Source organism: Cupressus sempervirens, chromosome 3 (assembly GCF_028749045.1).
Source record: "Cupressus sempervirens isolate cs-2001-9-10 chromosome 3, ASM2874904v1, whole genome shotgun sequence".
Taxonomy (NCBI): domain Eukaryota; kingdom Viridiplantae; phylum Streptophyta; class Pinopsida; order Cupressales; family Cupressaceae; genus Cupressus; species Cupressus sempervirens.
Window position 1 is genome coordinate 659,943,962 of NC_143120.1, and position 22,932 is coordinate 659,966,893.

At 37.2% G+C, this 22,932-nt stretch overlaps 1 protein-coding gene across 1 annotated transcript in view; it reads left to right on the forward strand.

Moving 5' to 3' along the window:
* LOC149568431 (calcineurin B-like protein 3) overlaps positions 1-22,932 on the forward strand; it is a 146,028-nt gene that overhangs the window by 52,563 nt on the left and 70,533 nt on the right. Inside the window, exon 4 of the mRNA XM_089821347.1 lies at positions 19,700-19,759. Coding sequence (XP_089677473.1) covers positions 19,700-19,759 — 60 coding nt within the window. The remainder of the gene's footprint in view (positions 1-19,699; positions 19,760-22,932) is intronic.

Sequence of the window (22,932 nt, forward strand, 5' to 3'; positions counted from 1 at the left end):
TCTTCCTCCTCACAACAAGGCAATTCTTCTTCCAATAAGAAGGGAAACAACAACAAGAAGGATAAACTATTTTGTGTATATTGCAAGAAACCAAATCATGATGAGCATCATTGCAAGACTCAGAGAATAAATGAGTTGGAAAAATTACTTAGGAAGAACAAAATCATTGTGCCAAATACTTCCAAGGATTCAAATCCATCCACTTCAAAGGGAAAAGGGAAAGCACTTATGGAAAGTTCAAGTTCTTTAGGGGAATGGATTCTTGACTTGGGTGCCTCACATCATATGTGTTCTTCAAAAGGACACTTTTCTTCATTGAAGCAATCTAAGGTACCTCACATCTTTGTAGGGAATGATACACAAGTGGAAGTTGAAGGGAAATGACAAGTTGAGATGGAAAATGGAGAGTTCAAAGATGTTCTTTATGTTCCTAACCTTAGCACTAATCTCCTTTCAATTTACCAAATCATTCACTGTGGAGGTGGAAATAAAGTTGAGTTCCTTCATGATTCAGTAATGGTGCGAAATCTTAAGGATGATTCATTGGTTGCAGTGCGTAAAGTTAAATCATTACACAAGGCTTTATTCTTTCTCTCACTTTGTGCCTAAGTCTCCTTCACATGCCTTCTTGACACATTCACAATCACAAAGTAAATTATGGCATGAGTGGTATGGACATCTTGCCTTCCACTATCTTGATCAACTTAGCTCAAAAAATATGGTCAAAGGTCTACCTACAATCAACTTTTTTAAGGGTGAATGTTCAACTTGTTCAATGGATATGCATCTAGAAGAGAAGTTTGACAAAAGGAAGTCTTGGAGAGCGTCAGTTGTTCTTGAGTTGGTTCACATGGTTCTAGCAGGCCCTTTTTCAATGACATTAGTTAGCAAGGGTCGCTATGTCCTCACTTTCATTGATGACTTTTCATGCTATACATGGGTCTACTTTCTTGATCACAAGAATGAAGTGTTTGATAAGTTTCTAGCCTTCAAGAGTCATGTTGAGAAGCAATCAAGTAAAGCCATCAAGGTTCTTCGTATGGACAATGAAAGTAGATATGTGAACTCAAGACTTAGAGACTTTTGTGAACTTGAGGGTATTGATCTTCAGAATCCTGTAGCATTTAGTCCACAAACGACAAGTGTTGCAGCAATGAGGATTAAAACTCTTAAGTCAATGGCAAGTTGTATGATTCAAGCTAAGTCTCTTGATCCATCTCTTGAGGTAGAAGCTATAAGTAGTGCCGATCACATCCTTAATAGATCTCCTCATAATGTCTGAGATGGAATAACTCCTTTTGAGGCATGGTGCGGAAGAAAACCAGTTGTGAAACACTTCAAAGTTTTTGGTTGTCTAGCATGGGCACACATATCTTCAAAGGAATACAAGACACCACTACCAAGGCCTTGTACTTTCATTGGATATGAAGAAAGTGTTAAGGCATATAGACTTATGGAACCTAAGACTCATGAGATATTCATAGAGAGGAATGTTCACTTTGAGGAAAGTTCACCTAGCTTATCCTCTAATCCTCTCCATACTTCATACATTGTGGAAATTGATAGTGACAACAATGATAGTGATTCAACAGGTTCAGATGTGGGGGATTCTTCTGACAGATGCAGGACAAGGCCACAACATCAGCGAATTCCACATGCATACATTGCTACAGTGATAGGTCCACGCAATTTAGTACAGTTGGTTACACCTTGTCTTCCGATTCCAGCATCAAGGGATAACTACTTGACAGATAATTCAAGTTTGTTTGCAGAGTCTTACATAGTAGATTTGGGAGACACTATTGATGATATACATCTTCTCTTTGATGAATATGATCCTTCTTCAGTTGTTGCGAGGGAACACTCTGACCCTCTTGTCCATTCTCTACATGATCAGTCTTACAAGGTTGATATGATTGTGGATCCTTATGCACATCAGTTGCAGGAGGTCTTTTTATCATTCAAGGAGACAATTGGTTCTTTGGGATATGTTCTACATCTATCCTTGCAGATCTGCACTTGTTCTTTTCAGCAATGTTGGAAGGCCCGACCGTTAATATCGACATAGGGACAGTTGAGCAATTTTCAAAGACACCATTCATCTTTAGGATTCTTTCTACACATTGGGGAAGCATCTCATATGTACCTATGACATTGTTTCTTCCTAAGGGGAGGAACATCATTCAACAGTCATGGATCAGCTTCTACATTCATTTTGGAGCAACTATTATTGATGGGCATTCTATATTGAGGGGGGACTACCTTGTCTCCTTTCTTCTTCTTTCTTTCTTCTCTCTTATGTGGGGGACCTTTTCCTCTTCTGGGATTTTGTCCTTCTCATACTTCTCTATTGTATATACATGATGTATGTTATAATGGGGGGGTCTTAATTACTCCATGCATCTTGTCTTTTCATTTCTCTTTTGGAGGAGGGTTTTTCCCATGAGCTTTTCTTTCTTTCTCTGCTTTATGAGAGCTTGCATGCGTTTTGCATTTTTTACATGGATACCTAACATGGCCTAGTATTCGGGACCCATCTTGCATTATTATCTAGCTTTTGTGAGGTTAAGTACATTTCCCTAAGTTGCACTTAAGGGGGGATGTTGGTGTAAATAAGTATATACTATTTACACTTTACTTAAGTTTACTTAGATTAATGCATTAGTATATTAGTTGTCATATAGACACCTAGGAGTTTGCATATTCACATGAGTTATCATATAGACAACATAGTTGTTTGCACTCCAATTGAGCATATGTTGTCTACTACATCTCTTTACGAGATACACCTTTGTATTCTTATCCTCTCATTGTTATACGCACATTCATGCACAATGGAGGATAATCCACTCTTGGTGGACATGTGCTTAGTTGTTATGCTTATCTCTTGTATGACTCCTAGACATATCAGTTGCCTTTATATACAAGGCACTTCTATGATGTATTCATCCAATTATTTGATTAATCCATTCTCCTTTGATCATAGCTTGTCTCTCTTGTGCTATCTCTTGAGCATCTAGATCTTGACATTTCATTCTTGCCTTAGACAAATTCTTACATGGTATTAGAGCTATACCAAATTCTTATAGTTTACTGAAGTCTTGCAAGCATTTTGTCGAGACTCTCAACATCACTTCTACTGGTGTTGATTTGAAGTTCATAGATCTTTGTCCATTTCTCCTTTAACAAGATTGGCGGAAACAACAGTTGGGTGGTAGTTTCAGCACCACTTCTACAGATAAAACCTTTGTTGCTAAATCCTTTTAGAAGGATAAGGACAAGTCTCATTCACAACAGTCTTCTTAGTAGAAGTCCTTTGCTCTAGCATTAGAGGGCTCCAAGAAAAAAGAACATTTAATGCAACTACTGTCATAAGTATGGTCACATGAAGGTATGTCGGAAATGTTTATTTGCCTAAGCTAAGCAATCTGGTTCACAACCCAAAGCAAACAATGCAGAGAACAGTGAGCAGACAAAATTTGCCTTTTATGCCTTCCTACCTAAAAGACCTGCAGATCATGTGAAGTTGTTCACCTGGTACATTGATTCAGGTGATTCTCATCATTTCACCTATCGCATTGGCTGATTCACTGACTACCAACCTCTTCTAGATTTAGTTAGTTTTGGTGGAGGGGAAGAGTACACTATTGTCAGCAAAGGAAACATTCATATTCAGTCTGTTGGGAGGAATCTCATTTTCCTCAATGTGTACTATGTTCCATGGATGGAACTCAATCTACCCTCAATCAGTTAGATGCTGCGACACTCTCCATGGTTGGAAACCACTTTCAATTCATATCAGTGCATCATCACTGATAACAGTGCTCAGTTTGTTGTTGCAGTTGGACTTGAGGATCATGGTCTTTTCAACTTGTTGATTCTGGTGATTCTCAAGACCTAGCTATGGCTGCTAGATGGTCTTTCGTTAGCTCACTTTGGCATCAATAGTATGCATTAAATGTGCATTATCTCTCTCAGCTTGCTTGGGAAGAGTTTGCCCTTGGTTTTCCAGAGATTCAGACTCAACATGACATTTGTGATGCATTTCAGGCTGGTAAGCAACATCGCACACCTTTTCCTGTTGGCAATTCATTGTGCGCTTCCTAGGTACTTCACCTTGTTCATGCCGATATTTGCAACTTTATGGCTACTCCTTCTGTTCTTGGGTCTATGTATTTGTTGTTGTTTGTTGATTGGTTTCAGTAGAAAAATGTGGGTATATTTTCTTTAAAAGAAACCAGATGTGTTTACTATATTTCAAAAGTTTAAACCTCTAGTTGAAAAAGAGTCTAGGAAATCTGTTATTGCTATTAGGACAGATAGTGGGGGGAATTTTGTTCTATTGAATTCTCTAGCTTCTGTGATATTCATGGCATCAAGCATCAATTAACCACATCCCACACACCACAACTGAACAGTGTAGTTTAACGTTAGAACATACCAATCACCAAGATGGCCAGATCCATGCTCGACCACTGAAATGTTCCGAAGAAGTTTTGGGCAGAAACAATTAACGCTGTAGTCTATCTTTTGAACTAGTTACCCACTTTGGCGGTCAAAGGTAAGGCTCTGGAAGAGATGTGGTCAGGTCGCAAACTCAAAATTAGTCACTTGGAGATTTTTGGCTCTCTTGCCTATGTTTGGATACCTAATGCGTCACACACCAAGTTGGATGCCAAGAGTCAAAAAATCATGCTTGCTAGATATAGTAGTCTTCACAAAGCCTGCCGCTTAATCAACACTGAAGACATCTTGTCTCCTGTATAGTTGTGATGTAGTCTTTGATGAGCAATGAGGACTATTCATGCATGTTTCTTTTGTTCTTGATCAAGTAGATCAACCTATGAAGGCTCATGATTTGGGAGTTAAACTTCCATTAGGCCCACTTGATGGGAGGGCTCTAGCAGCTCCAGTTATACCAGTGATTCTTGTACAAACACCTTAAGATTTGTATACGCTTCACTTGAGTTTGATCTAGATTCTTTTGACGAGGAACCTGATCATAGAGCATCTCCTAATACTAATGTTGGTCCTCTTCGACCTAAGTGGTGGACTAAGATACTTGCTTATGTTCGAGATGATGAGCTCATCGATGTGAGAACTGCTTGGAACATACTCAGAGGCTAAAGGATTTCCAAAGTGAGAACATGACATGCAATCAGAACACCAAAGCTTGTTGAAGAATCACACCTAGGTCCTTTTTGATCTTTCACCAGGGAAGAAACCCATTGGCTGCAAATGGGTTTACAAAATAAAATACAAGTTTTGTAACACTTTGGATAAGTACAAAGCTCGTCTAGTTGTAAAGGGCTTTTCTCAGCATAAGGGCATTGATAATAAGGAGAGCTTTGCTCCTACAACAAAAATGAGCACTATTAGATTAGTCCTAGCAATGGTAGCACAGTTTGGCTGAAAGGTCCATCAGATGGACATCAAGAGTGTTTTCCTAAATGATGACCTGCAATAAGAGGTCTACATGATGCAACCTCCTGGTGAAAGCTTTTTATTGCTTGAAGTAGGCCCCTAGGGCATGGTACATGAAAATTGATAAGTACCTCAGTGATCAAGGCTTGCAGAGGAGTTCTTAAGACTCAAATTTGTATATCAAGACTACTGACAGTGACATCAGCCTTCTGGTCATTTATGTTGATGATTTGATTATCGCTGGCAATTTGACATCTTTGATTTAGGGAATTAATCAAAGTTTATGCCAATCTTTTGATATGATTGTTCTCAAGCTCATGCATTGTTGCCCAGGTGTTGAGGTTTGACAATAGTCTTTTGGTATATTAAGTTCTCAGTCCAAATATGACAGGGCTCTGTTAGACAAATTCTGTATGCAGGATTGCAAGCTTGCATCCACACCCATGGAGAAAGGTTTGAAATTATCAACCATGTCTGATTCTCTTCCAGTTGATGATACTAAATACATGCAACTAGTAGGAAGCCTCATCTACCTCTCTGCTACTAGATTTCAGCTTCGCAGTCAACTACATCTCACATTTTATGACAACTCCTAAGGCTAATCATTGAATGGAAGCCAAGCGTGTGCTTTGTTATGTGAAGGGTACTATAGATTATGAACATATTTACTCTTGGAGCTCTAATCCTAGACTCAGTGGGTTCACAGATTTAGATTGGGTAGGTTTTAGATAAAAATTCAACTTTTGAATGTGTTTAATTTTGTTGGAATATTAAATGTAGATGGTTGTTTCTCCCTGGAGCCAAACGCCCACCTACCACCCCTGACGAATTGCACAACAGCCAGAAAATTTATTACAGGTAGGTGAGTTTTTCAAATTTTCAAATGAGGGGGAAAACTTTTTTGATAGAAGACAAAAAGGATTGTTCACATTCATTCGAGTAGTTAGAGGAAGACAAAGAGATAGAGTGAGAAGAAGAGCTCAGAAGTTGCAGAGAGCAGAGAAAGTGATCAGCAGATCCAGTTTGTTGCAGGGACAGAGGAAGTTCTTTTCGTGCCTGTAGTTGCACGTGTTTCTTCTCTGATCATTCTGTAAGTTGAATGTTTTATTGTTTCATTTGTCCTGTTGAAGCAGTGATTGCTCTAGGCGTTATTGTATGTAGCCATTAGAGCTGCAAGTTTAAAGTTTCTAAGTATTGAAGTTGTTCAAGTTTTTACCATTTTAGGGTTTTCTGGTTGAAGCCGAATGCTCCCAGATTTTGTAATAGTTTGAATCTAAGTTGAATAGTAAGCAAGCAGGCATACGAGATTCCATTGCTTCTTGTTCATTGTATTTGTGAAGTTTATTGTTGAATATTTCAAGCTTTGGATCTCTGGTTTTAATGGTGAACATATTCACATCATAAGTCTGCACCTGGTATTGTCTTTGGTAGAAGTCATTTGCAGTTCAAACTGATCTCACTCGGTAACGTTTTCTACCGAGCTCCTCCCAGTAGTGGCTACCGACCTCACTCGGTGCTTTCTTCTACCGAGCTCCACCTTCCTGTGGTTACCGAGTTCACTCGGTAATCACACTACCGAGCTCACTCGGTATCCTTTGGTTACCGAGTTGTGTGTTTACCAAGCTTACCCGGTAAACTCTCCTGCCACTCGGTTTCTTAATGTTTACCAAGCAAAACTACTACTCGGTAATAGTATTTGTCGAGCAAATTTTTATGGTTAGGTTGTGAGTTTTAAATTGAAATTTTTAATACTTCTCACATGGTATCAGAGAATTGAGGCCTCACATCCAAAGTGAGTTAGGGCATTTGTTTTCTTGGGATATTTATCATGGCAGGAGATGTAGGAAAGATATGGCAGCAGGCACCACCCTTCAATGGACAAAATTATGATACATGGGCAAAGAAAATGAAAACCATTATGGTAGCAAATGATTTGTGGGAGTTTGTAGTGAATGGATTCAATGATGTAACAGACCCAACTTAGTATGCTGCCCTCACAAATGTACAAAAGACTCATTTGAAAGAGTCAAGGAGGAAGGATGCTAAGGCATTAAATCTTATTGAAGCAGCAACGACAGAGACAGTATTTCCAAAGATTGCTGCAGCAAATTATGCAAAGGAAGCATGGGATATCCTTGAGACGAACTTCAAGGGGACTGATAAAGTACGTACAGTAAAGCTGCAGAATATAAGGAGGGAGTTTGAGAACCTTCAGATGAAGGAAAATGAATCAGTTGCAGACTTCAGTTCAAGGACCTCCAATGTGATTAACCAACTGAAGTCAAATGGAGAAGACTATCAAGAGCAGAGGATAGTGGAAAAGATATTGAGGAGTTTACCTCATAAATACGACAATTTGGTCATGACCATAGAAGAGGCAAAAGACCTCACTGTTTTGACAATGGATGAGTTAATGGGTACACTTCAAACCCATGAGCATAGGATCAACAGATCTACATCTTCTTCTACCCAAGAGCAAGCATTCAAGGCTCAGTCAAATCCAAGAGGAAGGGGGAGAGGAAGAAATGGCTCAGGCAGAAACTCTAGAGGCAGAGGCCGAGGTAATGGAGGACAAAGAAATGCTGCAGCAAAAAGCTCAGGAAGAGCAGATGGAGCAAGTAGCTCACAAAATACTTCAAGAGGAGGTAAGAAAAACTACAACTCAAATAAGAGTAATGTAGAATGCTACTACTGTCATAAATATGGGCATTATGCAAATGAATGCTGGAAGAAGCAGAATGATCAGTCAGGACAAGCAAATGTGGCTAATGTGAATATGGGAAGTGGACCCAATGCTGCTGCCTTCATCATGTGTAATGTTGGTGAAGAAGGAAGCCCTGAGGTTTGCTACCTCGACAGTGGATGTAGCAACCACATGAGCGGTAATGAAACTTTGTTTTCATTCATTGACGAGAGTTTCAAATCAGAAATTCAGATAGGTAACAATGGAACCCTACCAGTTGCTGGCAAAGGATCTATTATGGTCCGCACCAAGAAAGGTGAGAAGAAGGAAATACAAAATGTGTATTTCGCCCCTGGTATGAAGCACAATTTGATGAGCATTGGTCAGCTCATTCAAAATGGATACAAAGTGCTGATGGAGAATGACATGTGTGTCATTCAAGAAAAAGATGGGAGCAAGAACCTACTTGCAACAGTTCAAATGACAAAGAACAGAATGTTTTCCTTGAGGATAGAGACATGTTTCTCATCTCAAGTTGGTGTTGCACCTCCCACACAATCAGCTCTAAGGAGTGTGATTGAAGACCCCTCACGGCTATGGCACCTCTGGTATGGTCATCTTAGCTATGCTGGTTTAAATTTATTGTCAAATAAAAGAATGGTAGAAGGTTTTCCACGAATAGGAAATTCATGTGACAAGTGTGAGGCTTGTATTTTGGGTAAGCAACATAGGCTTCCCTTTAATTCTGGAAATTCTAGGAGGGCTAGATATCCATTAGAGTTAGTGCATATTGACCTAGTCGGTCCTATGCAAGTTACTTCCATTGGGGGGAGTACTTATTTTATGACATTCATTGATGATTTCAGTCGTAGGACATGGGTGTATTTCTTAAAGAATAAATCTGAAGCATTTGATAAATTTGTAGGATTTAAAGCCCAGGCTGAAAGAGAATGTGGACACTATATTAAGGTCCTAAGATCAGATAGAGGAGGGGAGTATACCTCCAATTCTTTTGTAAATTTTTGCAGGAAACATGGCATAAAGAAAGAGCTCACAGCCAGCTATACACCATAGCAGAATGGAGTGGCTGAAAGAAAGAACAAGACCATTGTTGAAATGGCAAGGAGCATGATGAAAGAGAAAGGTCTCCCAACTGAATTTTGGGGAGAGGCTGTGGCAACAGCAGTTTACCTAATTAATAGGTGTCTTACAAAGGCAGTCCGTGACAGAATTCCAATGGAAGCATGGTCACGAAGAAGATGGACAGTTGAACACCTAAGGGTGTTTGGATGTGTTGCATATGCACATGTGCCTAAAGAGCAAAGGCAGGAATTGGATGACAAAGGTGTGAAGTGCATCTTCACAGGGTACAACTTAGAATCAAAGGCATACAGATTGTATGACCCATCGAACAACAAGATGATGCTTTCAAGAGATGTGGAATTTTTTGAAAATCAGTCTTGGTATGGTCAAACTGATGAGTCATCGAGCACTTCAAGCAAAGTGCCAATTATAAGTGAAGAGGATGCTGATGAACAGCAAGAAGGAGCAGATAGAAGAAGAGGCAAGCAGCCTCAGTCATTACCGAGCTCTTCTAGGCATGACCGAGTGTTAGTGCCAAGCAGCAGTAGTGAAGATTCTAACCCCACACTCTCCTCCCTGTTACCAAGAAAGACCAAGAGTCTTAGGGACATATACCAAAATGAAAGGTATGAAGATTATGATGAGAGTGTTAATTTTGCATTATTTTCTCATAGTGATCTGATTTATTTTGAAGAAGCTATTAAGGAGAAGAAATGGTGTATTGAAATAAGAAGTGTATGTGGAGCAGCCACCTGGTTATGAAGTTGCAGGTGAAGAGAACAAAGTATATAGGTTGGAGAGAGCTCTTTATGGGCTCAAGCAAGCTCCATGGGCATGGTACAGCAGGATTGACTCATATTTGATGAGCAATGGCTTTAGCAAAAGCAATAGTGAGCCCACTCTTTACATCAAAGCAGCAAATGAAAATGTTTTGATTGTTGTCTTGTATGTAGATGATTTGATTTTTATTGGAAATGACAAGGCTCTAATTGGTGAGTTTAAAGAGGCCATGAAAAGTGAATTTGAAATGACAGATCTAGGTCTCTTGAAGTATTTTCTAAGCATAGAAGTAAAACAAATGCATGATGGCATCTTCATCTCTCAAGAAAAATATGTAAGGCAGATCTTGGAGAGACTTAAAATGCAGAACAATAAGGCAGCCCCGACACCAACAGCAGTAGGTCTGAAGTTGAGCAAGGAAGACTCTAGCAAGAGAGTGGATCCAACACTATACAAGAGTATGGTTGGAAGTCTGATGTATTTGACTGCAACTCGGCCAGACCTAATGCATGCAGTAAGTTTGATTTCCAGATTTATGGAAACACCAAAGGATTCCCATTGGCAAGCGGGAAAAAGGATCCTAAGGTATGTGAAAGGTACCAAGGGATTTGGGATTTTGTATACTGCAAATGATGAATTCAAGTTGGTTGGTTACACGGATAGTGATTGGGTTGGAAGTATAGATGATAAGAAGAGCACTTCTGGATATATGTTTAATATGGGATCGGGTGCAATTTCATGGGCATCCAAAAAGCAACCTATTGTTGCTCAATCTACAGCAAAGGCTGAATACATAGTAGCAAATGCAGCAGCATGTCAAGCTATTTGGTTAAGGAGGATCTTGACAGATTTGAATGAAAGGCAAGAGGATGGAACCACAATTTATTGTGACAACATCTCATCAATTGCATTGTCCAAGAATCCTATCTTCCATGGGAGAAGTAAACACATAGAGATCAGATATCACTTCATCAGGGAGTTGGTGGAGAATGGGGATATCAAGATGGAATTTTGTAAGTCTGAGTAGCAGCTAGCAGACATTTTTACCAAGCCATTAGGCATTGGAACTTTTGTACACCTAAGAGAGTGTCTTGGTGTAGTTGATTTGGATCAGCTGTGATCCTTGTTTGTTTGGCTCGGGACAAAGGGGGAGTGTTGGAATATTAAATGCAGTTGGTCGTTTCTCCATGGAGCCAAACGCCCACCTACCACCCCTGATGGATTGCACAACAGCCAGAAAATTTATTACAGGTAGGTGAGTTTTTCAAATTTTCAAATGAGGGGGAAAACTTTTTTGACAGTAGACAAAAAGGATTGTTCACATTCATTCGAGCAGTTAGAGGAAGACAGAGAGACAGAGTGAGAAGAAGAGCTCAGAAGTTGCAGAGAGCAGAGAAAGTGATCAGCAGATCCAGTTTGTTGCAGGGACAGAGGAAGTTCTTTTCGTGCCTGTAGTTGCACATGTTTCTTCTTTGATCATTCTGTAAGTTGAATGTTTTATTGTTTCATTTGTCCTGTTGAAGCAATGATTGCTCTAGGCGTTATTGTATGCAACCATTAGAGCTGCAAGTTTAAAGTTTCTAAGTATTGAAGTTGTTCAAGTTTTTAGCACTTTAGGGTTTTCTAGTTGAAGCTGAATGCTCCCAGATTTTGTAATAGTTTGAATCTAAGTTGAATAGTAAGCAAGCAGGCATACGTGATTCCATTGCTTCTTGTTCATTGTATTTGTGAAGTTTATTGTTGAATATTTCAAGCTTTGGATCTCTGGTTTTAATGGTGAACATATTCACATCATAAGTCTGCACTCGGTATTGTCTTTGGTAGAAGTCATTTGCAGTTCAAACCGATCTCACTTGGTAAAGTCTTCTACGGAGCTCCTCCCAGTAGTGGCTACCGACCTCACTCAGTGCTTTCTTCTACCGAGCTCCACCTTCCTGTGGTTACCGAGTTCACTCGGTAATCACACTACTGAGCTCACTCGGTATCCTTTGGTTACCGAGTTGTGTGTTTACCAAGCTCACTCGGTAAACTCTCCTGCCACTTGGTTTCTTAATGTTTACCGAGCAAAACTGCTACTCGGTAATAGCATTTGCCGAGCAGATTTTTATGGTTAGGTTGTGAGTTTTAAATTGAAATTTTTAATATTTCTCACAAGTTTGGGATCCTGTGCTGTTACATGGACCAATAAGAAGCAACAGGCAATTTCTCTCTCCTCTACAAAGGCTGAATATAGAGGGACAATTAAAATTTAAGATAAGTTGTGAAGTTGGTTGGCTTCATCGGATAATTGGGGATATACAGACGTCACCAGTAGGACTGACTGCTTTGTTTGTTGATAATGAAGGCATTATCAAATTAGCACGGAATCTAGTCTTTCATGAATGAACCAAGCATATGGATGTTCATTGTTACTACATATGACAGTTGGTTGAAGATGAGACATTAGACTTGCAGTATGTTCCTAAAGTGGATTGGACTGCAGACATCCTCACCAAGCCTCTTGGTCCTGATAAGTTTGTCAAATTCAAAGGACAACTTAGTGTTGTGGATAGATTAACCATTAAGGGAGGGTATTATGATAATAGATAGTTTCTATTATGTCTATTATTATTTAATAGTTATCTATTGTAAACTTTAGAATGTTTATAATATTTAGTTAGTTGTTAGCTATCTATTAGCTAGAGCAAAATGTTTCTATTCTTTACGATCATTTCCTAAGGAAATATTATTTATTCATTTGTATATATTGAATCTTGATCTATTGATCATTGTTAATAACAAGCAAGTATTTTACCAAATACTTCCCATAATATCATTTTCTATAAGAGGTATTCTGTAAGATTTGCATTGAAGACATTCCTCCTTCCTAAGGCTTGTAGTTTTTTAGTGTTTTTAGAAAGGTTGGACTGATCATATTTCTCATTCTCTTGAAAAAGTCTATTGGAATATCAGAATGGCTTGGACACTTCTCATTCTATAGAGATCCTTCATGGTGACCACTAATTACTCTAGATCTCTTCCCTAAGAAATGTAATATACAAATTTTTAAGAGATGCTTTACAGTTAAGACTCTTTTTTGGAAACTTTAAGGAGTAACATGATAAGACTGTTTTGATAAAATCCTCCTTTCCTAGTTCCTATTTATTCTTAGTGTTTTTATAGAAAAGTTGGATTAATCAAATTGGTCATCCTTTTGAAAAAGGTCTATTGGAAGATTAGAAGGGCTTGGCCTCTTCTCATTGTTGAGATCCTTCATGCCATTAATTTATCTAGATCTTTTTCTGCAGAATAAATCCTTTGATAAATTTCAATCATCTAAGGGATGAGATGTTTGACCAATTCCTCAGAAGAGGTACAGAAAGGATTGGATGCCACATAATCCTTTTATTTGGAAATGATCAGGAAATATTGTCTGAATTTGCATCTGTCCTCCATAAGTTCTCTACGATAATTTTGCAGAGTTAAAATTCTATGAGATTTTATGTTCTAAGTGTTGGCAGTAGAATTTGGAAGATGCTTTATCTTCAAGAATCCAGTGTAAGAACCTTCTTATTCTAGCCCTATTTGCCTTGTTTTCCCAAAAAGTTCAAACCATAGTTTCAACTCACTTGTTGACTTGAATTTATTTAATTCATCTACCCGTTCCTACCCTTTGTCTAGCTTGCTAAAGATAGAATTTCCATCTCTTTCTCTGTTGTACCAATTATCATTCCCCAAGACACTTTATTTTGCACTAGATATCAGTCTTCCAGAATAGAGTCGAACTACTGTCCCCCAGGGGATGAAGTGCCAAACATGATATTCATGCAACCAATATGACACTCTTTTTGAGTGGAGGAGGGAGACATGTAACTTGAACTGATAGTGTGAATCATATTGAGCATCAGCACCAATTATGGTTTAAGCGGAATAAGATAATGATCTAATCTAGTGAGTATTTGGCAGTATGTTAATCTGAATAAAAGCGGTTAATCCAGACTTGAATCCAGTTACTTTTCACTGGTTGGATGGACAACATGCCTAGCTTTCATTATATGTAGGTTTTATTCCATTGACCCTCAGGTTGGAAATACAACTATAAGGTGTTACTAATAAAATTTTTGTTTACCGAAGGTTTAGGGATGATTTAAAGTGAAATATATAGTTCAAAATAGTGTTAAAAAGAAACAATTGTACAGAGAGAATAGCTTTTTGTTTGCAAGACTAAGCATCACTAAACGCTATAGATATGAATTTCACGCCCTTTAAAGTTATCATCCTGCAACTATTTGTTGTATGACATGGTCATTTGACCCCTCTACATGCCCTCTAAGTCTAGTGGTTTAGATCCCTCTAGGATTGGGATTGAGACACAACCCTTGCTGAAATTGCTTGCCTTCCCTTCCTTTGTTCTGTCAACCATCTTGTCTCAACATCTTAGAGAATTTGTTTTCTCTATAAAGAAGCCTCTTAACAAAAATGGAAACTTAATTGATGTTGCACAGTTTAGTTTTTTCTAACATCTTGTGTTGACTTTCAAAAACTTTGTTTTGCACTAAATGGAAGCTTCCTTGCAAAAAATCTATTTACCACTCGTTGAATGAGAAACCAAGTGATAAATTCTTGCAACAACAATTTGACACTATTGAGTGGGAGGAGAAACGCGTTTAACTTGATTCTAAGTTACTAGTCTTGGTATTGGTTTGGGCTTGGGGTTTGGTTAGTAGGGTTAGTCAATTTTTTGTATGTTTTGGGGAGGGGTGGTGGAGGGGGTTGGGTATGTTTTGGACCCAACCATACAAAAACGTACGAAAAGTTAGAAGCATATACATCTTGGCAGTAGTAAGTTTAAAATACCACACAGTGTATCATACATTGTATAATAATCAAAACCACCATAAAGAAAAAAAATATTAAACAGTCAATCAGCATTTTATAATTAAAAAATAATGATGTTAATTGTTAACAATCATCCATCACTGACCAACCATTATATAGGAACAGTAGCAAACACATAGCTGGATAAACCAAATTATTGAAACATAATAATAAACACTGCACATGAACCATATTTCTTCTCCCCAAGAACGAAAAAGTTGTATGCCAAAGAACTAGGAAAATTAAACAAGGTAAATTAGTAAGCATCAAGTAACATTAGGGAAGATTGTCCAATCTGCTGATATATTGTAGATGAAGAGTTTCAAGCATACTACATAGCAAATCAAATGAGTTTAGTGGAGGTTTGGGGGTTGTGCCTATAGATTTCCTGTTGTGATATAGGGCAGGGTCAAGGAGTGGAGTCACCTTTGCCAACTCCATATTATGACCTTCAGAACTATACAAATCATCATGGCACACATAAATTTGTATTCACAATAAGAGAGTTTTATTTTGCATTCACAATAAGATAAATCATTTTGTCTAACTTTAAGATGTATCAGGATTCAGAATCCATGTTTTAGGGTTTTGGGACAAGCTGTTTTTAGCTTTTTAGTTAGAGTTAGAATTCAAGAAAATTTAAAAGAAATAAAAAACCAGGAAAACTTTATGTGTGGGTGTTAATCCCATGTCCATGTCTGTCCTAGATGGATCCATAAGTCTTCAGCAGGACTTTGGATGACCCATAGGATGGACTGAATTCAGATCCATCATCTGGGCTGGATTGGATTCAGACCCATCAGCTAGGCTGGATTGATCTTGAAGTGGTAGGCCAGAACCAGCATACTGGTCTCATAGACTTGAATGGATAGTATGGAGAGTATTGAATTGACACCATTCACCAATTAAGTGGAAGTACAGTGGTCCCATTCAATGAGAACGTGTCTGTGTATGAATCTGCATAAAAGTTGTCAAACTTGATTTGAATATGATTTATTCCATTTTGCTCGAGGGACCATAGGTAACAAAATGTAGGGTTAATGTGTTTTGGCATGATACAGTGTCAGTGACACCAAGAAATCCTTTGCAAGCTTTCAGTCCTACCTTTCTTAATATTAAAATTTGCTTCCATTGTTTCCTATGCTTCAGGGTTTTGGTGAAAGGGACATGAGAAGACTTCCCGGCACAACAATCATCTTTAATGTATATATTTAATCGAGAACTAATGTAGAAAAGCATAGCCTTTAGTTTGAGAAACTAATCATTCTGTATTTGAAGTGCAAATAAATTGAAGTACTGGATTAGTTAATATCCCCATTCTATTTTTTTCTTACACATCATTTTCAGGTTTCAATACAGCTAATGTGAACATATGGCTGTATTGTGTGAAAATATGTATTCTCTCTTCTCAACCTGAGCATATCTTAATAAAGTATTCCTATTGTTTTGTAATTTTTTATGCTTAGAGACCTGTCGCCAAAAATTTTTACACTTCAAAAATGAGTAAAGAGAAACTGACAATATTGAACCATCTCTATTATAGTTATCTCATGATAAGAGGATGGTCAAAACAATTTTATCCGATCATATTCCTTAATAAAGTCTTCCTATTGTTTTGTAACCCTTTTATGCTTAGAGACCTATCACCAAAAAGATTGATACTTAAAAATGAGTAAAGAGCAACTGACAATAATAAACCATCACTATTATTGTTATGTCACAAAAAGAAGATGGTTAAAACAATTTTTTGGTTGTAATGACCGGCGTTCAGAGCATTTTTAAAAATTTGTTTCATTAGTTAGAGACTATAAGTGCTTGTCATGTTCAGAGTTAAGGAAGTCCATTGAATTGCCCTTTGTATATGTGGAAGTCCTTTGAGAAGAACTCAGACTTGCCTCAAACTTTGCACCCAAGAGTGCAGACTCAACAAATAAAAGAAACAAGAAATTTAGAGATTTTTAATGATTATAAAACTTGTTTCATGCACCCTTCAATAAATAAATATTAAAGACACAATAACCTCATTAAATAGAAGCTACTTTGTTGTATATACAAGTAGACATGGATCATATATCTATAAACACAAATTTTAGCTTAAGGAAATAAGTTAATAGCACACAGATATATAAAAATTGTCAAATGTATGCGAAACTTAGGGAATATGAAATGTATGGCATCAAACCAAATACTAAAACTAAAATTATAAGTCCATGGCTCAGAGGTGGTTGTGTTACTCATCTCAACAGCATGACAAGTCATGCAACTAGCATCTGAGATAGGCCTTGGGTGATATAGGCATGATATGTGGTTGTGTCTCAATGACTGATGTATATATTCAAGTGCGGAATTTATAATTTTTTTGTTGAAGCTTTCAAGCCTACATGTTTTGTTGACAAGCTCATTAACAAGGATGAATAGTTAAACAAAAAGATAAGTGGCTTTGTTCTATTTTGATTTTAGCTAGGATACTAATAGATGGGTTTTTTCTACAATTTGTCTATGCAAGGCATAATTGATACATTTTACATTGTGAAAATTATATTTGTTGCCAACTATGACTTAAATAGACTGTAGCATGCGAAACTTAGGGAATATGAAATCTATGGCATCAAACAAAATACTAAAACTAAAATTATAAGTCTATGGCTTGGAGGTGGTTGTGTTACTCATCCCAACAGCATGACAAGTCATGGACTAGCATCTAAGATAGGTCTTGGATGATATAGGCATGATATGTGGTTGTGTCTCAATGACTGATGTATATATTCAAGTGAGGAATTTATAATATTTTTGTTGAAGCTTTCTAGCCTACATGTTTTGTTGACAAGCTCATTAACAAGGAGGAATAGTTAAACAAAAAAGATAAGTGGCTTTGTTCTATTTTGGATTTAGCTAGGATACTAATAGATGAGTTTTTCCTACAATTTGTCTATGCAAGGCATAATTGATACATTTTACATTGTGAAAATGACATTTCTTGCCAACTATGACTTAAATGGACTGTAGCATGCCAACTTTGCCTATGGCAGTCTTTGTATACTAAACAAATTGTCCAATGTATGAAATGAGATAATCCTTGATTGTGGATTTGATTGTGAAGACACAATTATTTGTAAAGGGGATATGTATTTTGGAGATTTTTATTGTCATGATTCATCAGTAGTCTATTGCTTGCTTAGTCTTAATAGTTTAATGGGGGGTTTGGGGAGAACACCAAAATAGGGTTGAGGGATAGCACCCCTCGTGGGGGTTTGGGCGCAACATCCCCAACAAGCTTGAGGGGTGGTGCCCTTCTCAAGATTGGAGCAATGCCCCTTGGTGGGTCTTGGGCTGCGTGTGTGGCATGTTCCTTGTGGTTATACAGGGTGGGATTGAGGGACAGAGACCCTGCCACCTTCAAAACCACACAAACCTTCATAAAACACCCCATTTTCATATTCTTTTGAAATCCTAGATGGACAAGCATTGAAGTTTTGTAAGTTAAATAAAAATAAAAAAATAAAAATGGCGGAGTCTCTAGTTCAAGACATGTCTAGACTTGGTGAGATTGGCGAGACTTAAGAGCTGACTTTCCCAGACATGGCAAGGATGCATGGCCTTGGACTTGCTAAGTTTTGGCGAGTCTCGCTTCTCTGTTAAATAGAGACATTACAATTTTACATTAGCATGCACAAATAGTGAACAAAATATCTCATGATAGCTAGGTCACATTTTTTCATGGCTAGGGACGGTTGAGAGACATCTCTGCACTGCCTCCAAGCCCTTAGGACATTTGAAGTGTGGTCTTGAGGGAAGGGAGTAAATTCATCATCCTTTAATTTGTTGATCACTGGGCTGTTTGTCTCCAAAGATTTGATTCTATTAATAACTGGGTGTATACACCGTATAAAAGGCCTTCACCTCGCCAGCTGCTCTCAACCATCAATGTTGGCCACATTATATTCCACCTTAAAAAATACGAGGCATAAGACAGAAAGCATTAACCACTGCACTTTCCGTTTCCTGATTCTTGCCTTCTTTATCCTCCCACGAGAAGTGGCATTTTACATTCCACTTGTGTATTAATATGCACAACTTGAAGGTGAAAAACTTAACCTCTTGAAGGATGAACAAATCCATATTTATGTTGTACAAGATTGATCTATCATATCTAACAATAGCATGAATAGCATATCCAAAAGATCTTCTAGAATTTCAATCTAAATTCTTCATCTTCATGGACAACTGTTATCAAGTTTCTGCTTGAGGACAGCAAAAGAACTTTGCATAATAATATTTTGCGGGAAAAATGTCAATTGAAGCATGACTATATGTGGTATGATTGGGTCGGTGATTAATACGATCTAGCCTGATAGTGGCGGTTCCTTAGTTCTTGTAATTGATTGTATGTGCTTATTGTGAATGCCAATTGAAAAAGGGCCAAATGATACAATTTAGAGAGATCTTTTGAAGTTAAGATGACTTGAGGAAGGAGGCAAGTAATGTCACTGAAACTAATATCAAATAGTCCAATTCCTGTGAGACACCAGCATCCACAATTTAAAAGCAAACAAACAGATAATTGTAGGTAAAATCCACATGGTGCTGGCCTTGCAGAAGCAGACAATTTAATTCAAAAAAAGTTCATATCCAACTTGGTGATGTTCAATCTGAGAGACCTTACAGCATGCGTAACCTCTCCAGTTGATGATTTATTTGAAATGCAATTATCTACAAGCATATTTCAATCCCTTTAAAATTTGTTTAGTATAGCAAGGGGCTTTTAAACATTTTTTTTCCTACTGTTTTTGCTTTTATAATTTTATATACTAGCTTACTTACACACATGAAGAAATTGTATATCGCTGACCTGTTCCTTCATTTGATTTGCAGGATGAGTTCCAATTGGCCTTATTCAAGACAAACAATAAAGAAAGCCTATTTGCAGACAGAGTATGAATTTTTAATTTTATTACGTGTTTTTGGTCCGATAGACCAGTTAGTTCTCAGTTATCTATTTGTTTTCCAGAGTTCTAATTATTTCTTGTGAGAAAGTGCTGTCTATATTCTACATTAGCTATCAAATCCACTCTATTTCTGGTTTTGAGCACATGTTTCAGTTTATCATAAAGGTGAATTCCTCTATCTTAAGCATTCATGTTTTGCAGTTTTTATTTGTGAAGAGTAAAGGATGGAGATGTAGACCAGAAAGACTGTAACCAAGAGTACAAGCAGATTAAGAAAGTCTGGGGTTATGTGCCATCATTCTGGTTATATGAATGATCTCAATTTTTTTTAACTGACAAAAACAAAGATACTCTGAGGCCCTGATGCATTATATCTGTTCTTTTGGAGATCTGCTGATTGGGCTGCATTTTTGATGGGCTAAACCTTTATTATGGAATCTCCTAGTATAAAAAAATAATGAGAAAGTTTTTTCTAATGTGAGCAAGAGATTATAGAATTCCTTAATCCACTCTAGCCCATTCCCACGACTCATTTTTAGGTGCCTTGTCCACTCTATCTTGTTCTGAAAGCCTATTTGTGAAACTTTAACCAAAAAGTTGATCAAGACAATCAATATATATTTGATGTTGCTGTGCAAAGTTTTTTTGTTATAATGAATAATCCTTTAAATAGCTTGCTTTTCATTTCACTGGTATGTGATTATTTGAATGCTTCTCAACAAGATCACAGATGAAAATGTCTTCTCCTTCTTGAAATATGCAGCAACATAACCGGCTATTCTCAGTTCCTCAAATTAACAGTTACCTATCTTCATTGATTTCTGACCACAAGAGCACATGGGTATCACATAATTAATTGGTGCACCCTACACTAATTTTGACTGATATAACAGTTTATTTTCCCAAATTTGTTTTCCAAAAAAACGAGTGGCAGAAGGATGATAACAGTTTTCTGTTTTCATTTGACAAGCTTTCAGGTCTACTTGTTTTTTTATATCTCACGTAAACTTTGAGATATGTAATTCAACAAGTCATACGATTATTGAGATCTTGAGCACATAGAATAGCATTTCACTTGAAGTTGGTGATTTTATTTTTTGTGTTTCAATTATAATTGGTGATTTGGTATTTGTAATGCTCCTTCAAACGAAATTCTCCTCCCTTCTATTTCTCATGTTTAAGGGAATCACAACTTTTCATTTTATAGCTTTTGATCATTTGTAAACTTCATAATTTTAATTAGGCGGTTGTTTTTTCCTTTTTAGTTTTTATATTATATTATATTATTATTGTTTATTGAATCTTATTTTAAAAAGGGCACATTACTATGTTGATAGCCCTTTACCAGGATACATCCATTACTCTGAATGACTCTGGGTTTGTTATTTTCGTTTGATGGAGAAAATCAATGTCAGCTGTCCATGAAAATCTCTAATTCCCAGTATTCTTTTCCAAAAAAGCTCTAGTAACTTAGAAGCTCATTTTCTATGGACTGTATATTTGCTTGAAAACATTTTTAAATCATAGTTACACCACCTTGGGGGATGGGGGGACAAGTATTTGGGACAGGGGGACAGAGGGGCCTTAATTTGGGGAAGATAGGGGGACAGTGGTGGGGGACCGGGGGGGAGGGTGAGCTGGGCGGGTGTGGGGTTGTATATACTATACATATGGTACTAAAAATGCTAGTTATCGAAAGATGTATTGCAATATAACATATAAAGATGTAAAAAAGTAAATATGTAAACATTGAATTGAATTGGAACATCAAACATTGAACATAATAGTCAAATCAGCAAATAGTCAACATCGGGACATCCCCCCATCCTCGACGGAGGTGGCGAAATCTGGTGGCGCCGCTGGGGACGGGGGAACGAAGTCCCTGATACGTCCTTGTCTCTGGGATGTGGGGCAAAAAGGTGGGGGGCGTGTCCCCTTGTTACAATGCGTGTTTTTGTAATAAACATACATATATATCTATACATCTGTATTTGTATATGTATACATGTATATGTATATACATACACACACACACACATATACATATATGAATATTACTATGTTGATAGCCCTTTATCTTGATACATCCTATTACTTTGAATGACTCCTAGTTTGTTTCTATACTGTTATTTGATGGAGAAAATTAATGTGTGTCTGTGAAATTTGCTAATTCTTACCATTCTTTTCCAAAAAAGCCCTAGCAACTTAGAGGCTCATTTTCTGTGCACTGTATATTTTGCTTGAAAACATTTTTATTTGCAATAAACATACATATATACATACATATATATATGTATACATATACATATACATATACATATATGCAGAGAAGAAATTACAGCTTAAAATAATATCTAGAATCACAAGTTCAAGTTCCTATACTTGCTGGTCTTCCAGAGTAGCAAGTAGGCCATGTATTTTTAATAAAACATATGAACAGTTGGTGGTTAAATATCTTCAAACGATCCAAAAAGCTCTTATTTTAAAGTATATGCCTTATATTTTAAACAACAAGTTAAAAAAATTACGAGATTTTTTTTTTTTTTGAGGTATTTCTTGATCAGTTATATGTACAGGCTGATCACCACATCCTTGAGTTGATGGTATGTGTTTCCCTTTTCTTCTTTTAGGAGTTGGAGGTAGGAGAGCACATTTGACTCTTTGAGTGCTCTACTACCATGAGATTCTTAGGAGATACTATTGGTTGTAAAGAGATTCAAGTGGTTCAATATCTGAATTTTGTTTCTCTTTCCTAAAGAGTGTTTGGTTTTTTACCTTTGGAAGTGGGTTTTTTAAATGTATGATGCTTAATGGGTACAGGCATGGGTATTGGGTAGTTATGGCAGATTTTTTTGGGGAGGTTGGGTATCTATTGGAAACATCCACTCACACATTTATATTTGCAGCCTATAAATAGAATATAGTTTAGAATGCCATACACCATGCATATGCTAAACAAAACCGTTACAAATTTTAAAATTTGAAATTTAATATACTAATTTAAATTCAGTAATTCAATATCAAAAGGATCAAACACAAATGTCATGATTGATAATTGTTGTTCAATAGTAAAATATTACAATTGGTAGTCATTAATCAACATGATATGAATCATCACGAAGACCAAAAGCAATATCAACTTTACATTGGATGATGAGA